General features: G+C 57.5%; 1 protein-coding gene across 1 annotated transcript in view; it reads left to right on the plus strand.

The window, feature by feature from the left end:
• Positions 1-2,121, plus strand: part of LOC100550011 (60S ribosomal protein L10-like) — a gene marked incomplete at its 3' end in the record, with an annotated part of 2,918 nt that extends 797 nt beyond the window's left edge. Inside the window, exons 2-4 of the mRNA XM_010727236.2 lie at positions 575-633; positions 830-937; positions 1,976-2,121. Coding sequence (XP_010725538.1) covers positions 575-633; positions 830-937; positions 1,976-2,121 — 313 coding nt within the window. The remainder of the gene's footprint in view (positions 1-574; positions 634-829; positions 938-1,975) is intronic.
• Positions 2,122-2,127: the final 6 nt, after the last annotated feature.

The following is a 2,127-nucleotide window of genomic DNA, read 5'->3' on the forward strand; positions in this document are numbered from 1 at the left end:
TATGGGGCGCTGTGGGGCCTCTATGGGTCTATAGGGGCCTCCATGGGGCCCTTAAAGGCCTTCTTAGGTCTCTGTGGGGCCTCTGTGGGTCTGTAAGGGTCTCTATGGGGCCTGTGGGGGTCTATGGGGATGTCTGTGGGGTCTGCGTGGGTCAGTAGTGGTCTCTATGGAGTGCTGTGGGGCCTCTGTGGGCCTACAGGGGTCTCTGTGGGGCCTCTATGGGGTCTATGGGGCTGTGGGGCCTCTGTGGGTCTGTAGGGGCCTCCATAGGGCACTTTTGGGGCCTTTTTAGGACTCTGTGGGGCTTTGTGGGTCTGTAGAGGTTTTTATGGGGCTCTCTGTGGGTGTCCATATCACTGTAGTATCTCTATGGGGCGCTATGGGGTTTCTGTGGGTCTGTAGGGGCTCTCTATGGGGTGCTGTGGGGTTTCTGTGAGTCTATAGAGGTCTCTACGAGGTGCTGTGGGTCTGTAGGAGTTTCTATGGGGCGCTGTGGGGTTTCTGTGGCTCTGTAGAGGTTTCTATGGGGCGCTGTGGGTTCTCCCCCCCTAATTTTTTTCTTTCCCCCACCCAGTTACAGATACTGCAAAAATAAACCCTACCCCAAATCGCGCTTCTGCCGGGGGGTGCCGGGTAAGTGTGGGGCAGCCCCATAGCAGGCTCAATGTGTGGGGCAGCCCCATATGGGGTTCACTGGGGTCTCAATGTATGGGGCAGCCCCGTATGTGGCTCAGTGGGGTCTCAGTGTGTGGGGCAGCCCCATATGTGACTCAGTGGGGTCTCTGTGTGTGGGGCAGCCCCACGGAGTCCCATTTTTTGGCCTTTTTAGACCCCAAAATCCGCATTTTTGACCTGGGCCGGAAGAAGGCGAAGGTGGACGAGTTCCCATTGTGCGGCCATATGGTGTCTGATGAGTACGAGCAGCTCAGCTCCGAGGGTAATTAACGCTCGTTTGCTAATTGGGGGGGTGTCATTGGGCTCTGGGGATGAGAGTGGGGTTCGGTTATGGGGGGAAGGGGGGCAGAGGGGGCGTTAATTGGGGGTGTGTGGGGTTCTTAATAAGGAGGGACTGTAATTAAGGAGAGTGGGCAAAGAGGTTTTAATTAAGAGCGGTGGGGGGGCTCTAATTAAAGAGCAGATTACAATTAAGGGGGGGTGTAATTAAAGGGGTGGGCAGAGGAAGGTTTAATTATGAGGGTCTGTGTGGGGTCTGTTTCTGTGGGGCTCTATGGGGTCTCTATAGGGGTTTCTTTTTATGGGGCTCTGTCTGGTTTGCCACTATGGGGCGGTGATTTGGGGCTCTATGGGGTCTCTGTGGCCTCGGTGGGGCGTTGCTATGGGGTCTCTATGGGGCGTTGCTATGGGGTCTCTAAGGGGGTGTTGTTATGGGGTTGCTATGGGGTGTTGTTATGGGGTGTGACCATTGGGTGTCATTACGAGGTGAGGCCGCTCGGTGGCGCTGTGGGTGTAATTCCGCCTCCTGACCGATGGGTGTCGCTGTGGGGGCGGGGCTATGGGATGCAATTCCACCTCCTAACCGCATGGTGTCGCTGCGCAGCGCTGGAGGCGGTACGGATCTGTGCCAATAAGTACATGGTGGTGTGCGACCACTGGGTGCAACGATGTGGTTTCACCGCTGGGTGTCGCTGTGGAGTTTCTATGGGGTGTAATAATGCGTTGTGACCGCTGGGTGTCGCTGCGGGGCGGTGCTTTGGGGTGTAATTCCACCTCCAGACCGCTGGATGTCGTTGTGGGCGTAATGACGCATTGTGACTGCTTGGTGTCCGTTGGGGTGTAATACATTTCCTGACCGCTGGGTGTCGCAGCGGAGGGCGTTTCTATGGGGTGTAATTGCGCGTTGTGACCGCTGGGTGTTGCTGTGGGCGTAATGACGCGGTGTGACGGCTGGGTGTCGCTGTCGAGCGGTACTCTGGGTCGTAATTCCACCTCCTGACCGGCGGGTGTCGCTGCGCAGCGCTGGAGGCGGCGCGGATCTGCGCCAACAAATACATGGTGAAGAGCTGCGGGAAGGACGGCTTCCACATCCGGGTGCGGCTGCATCCCTTCCACGTCATCCGCATCAACAAAATGCTGTCCTGCGCCGGAGCCGACAGGTGGGGGGCAGAG

Source organism: Meleagris gallopavo, unplaced genomic scaffold (assembly GCF_000146605.3).
Source record: "Meleagris gallopavo isolate NT-WF06-2002-E0010 breed Aviagen turkey brand Nicholas breeding stock unplaced genomic scaffold, Turkey_5.1 ChrUn_random_7180001875627, whole genome shotgun sequence".
NCBI lineage: Eukaryota > Metazoa > Chordata > Aves > Galliformes > Phasianidae > Meleagris > Meleagris gallopavo.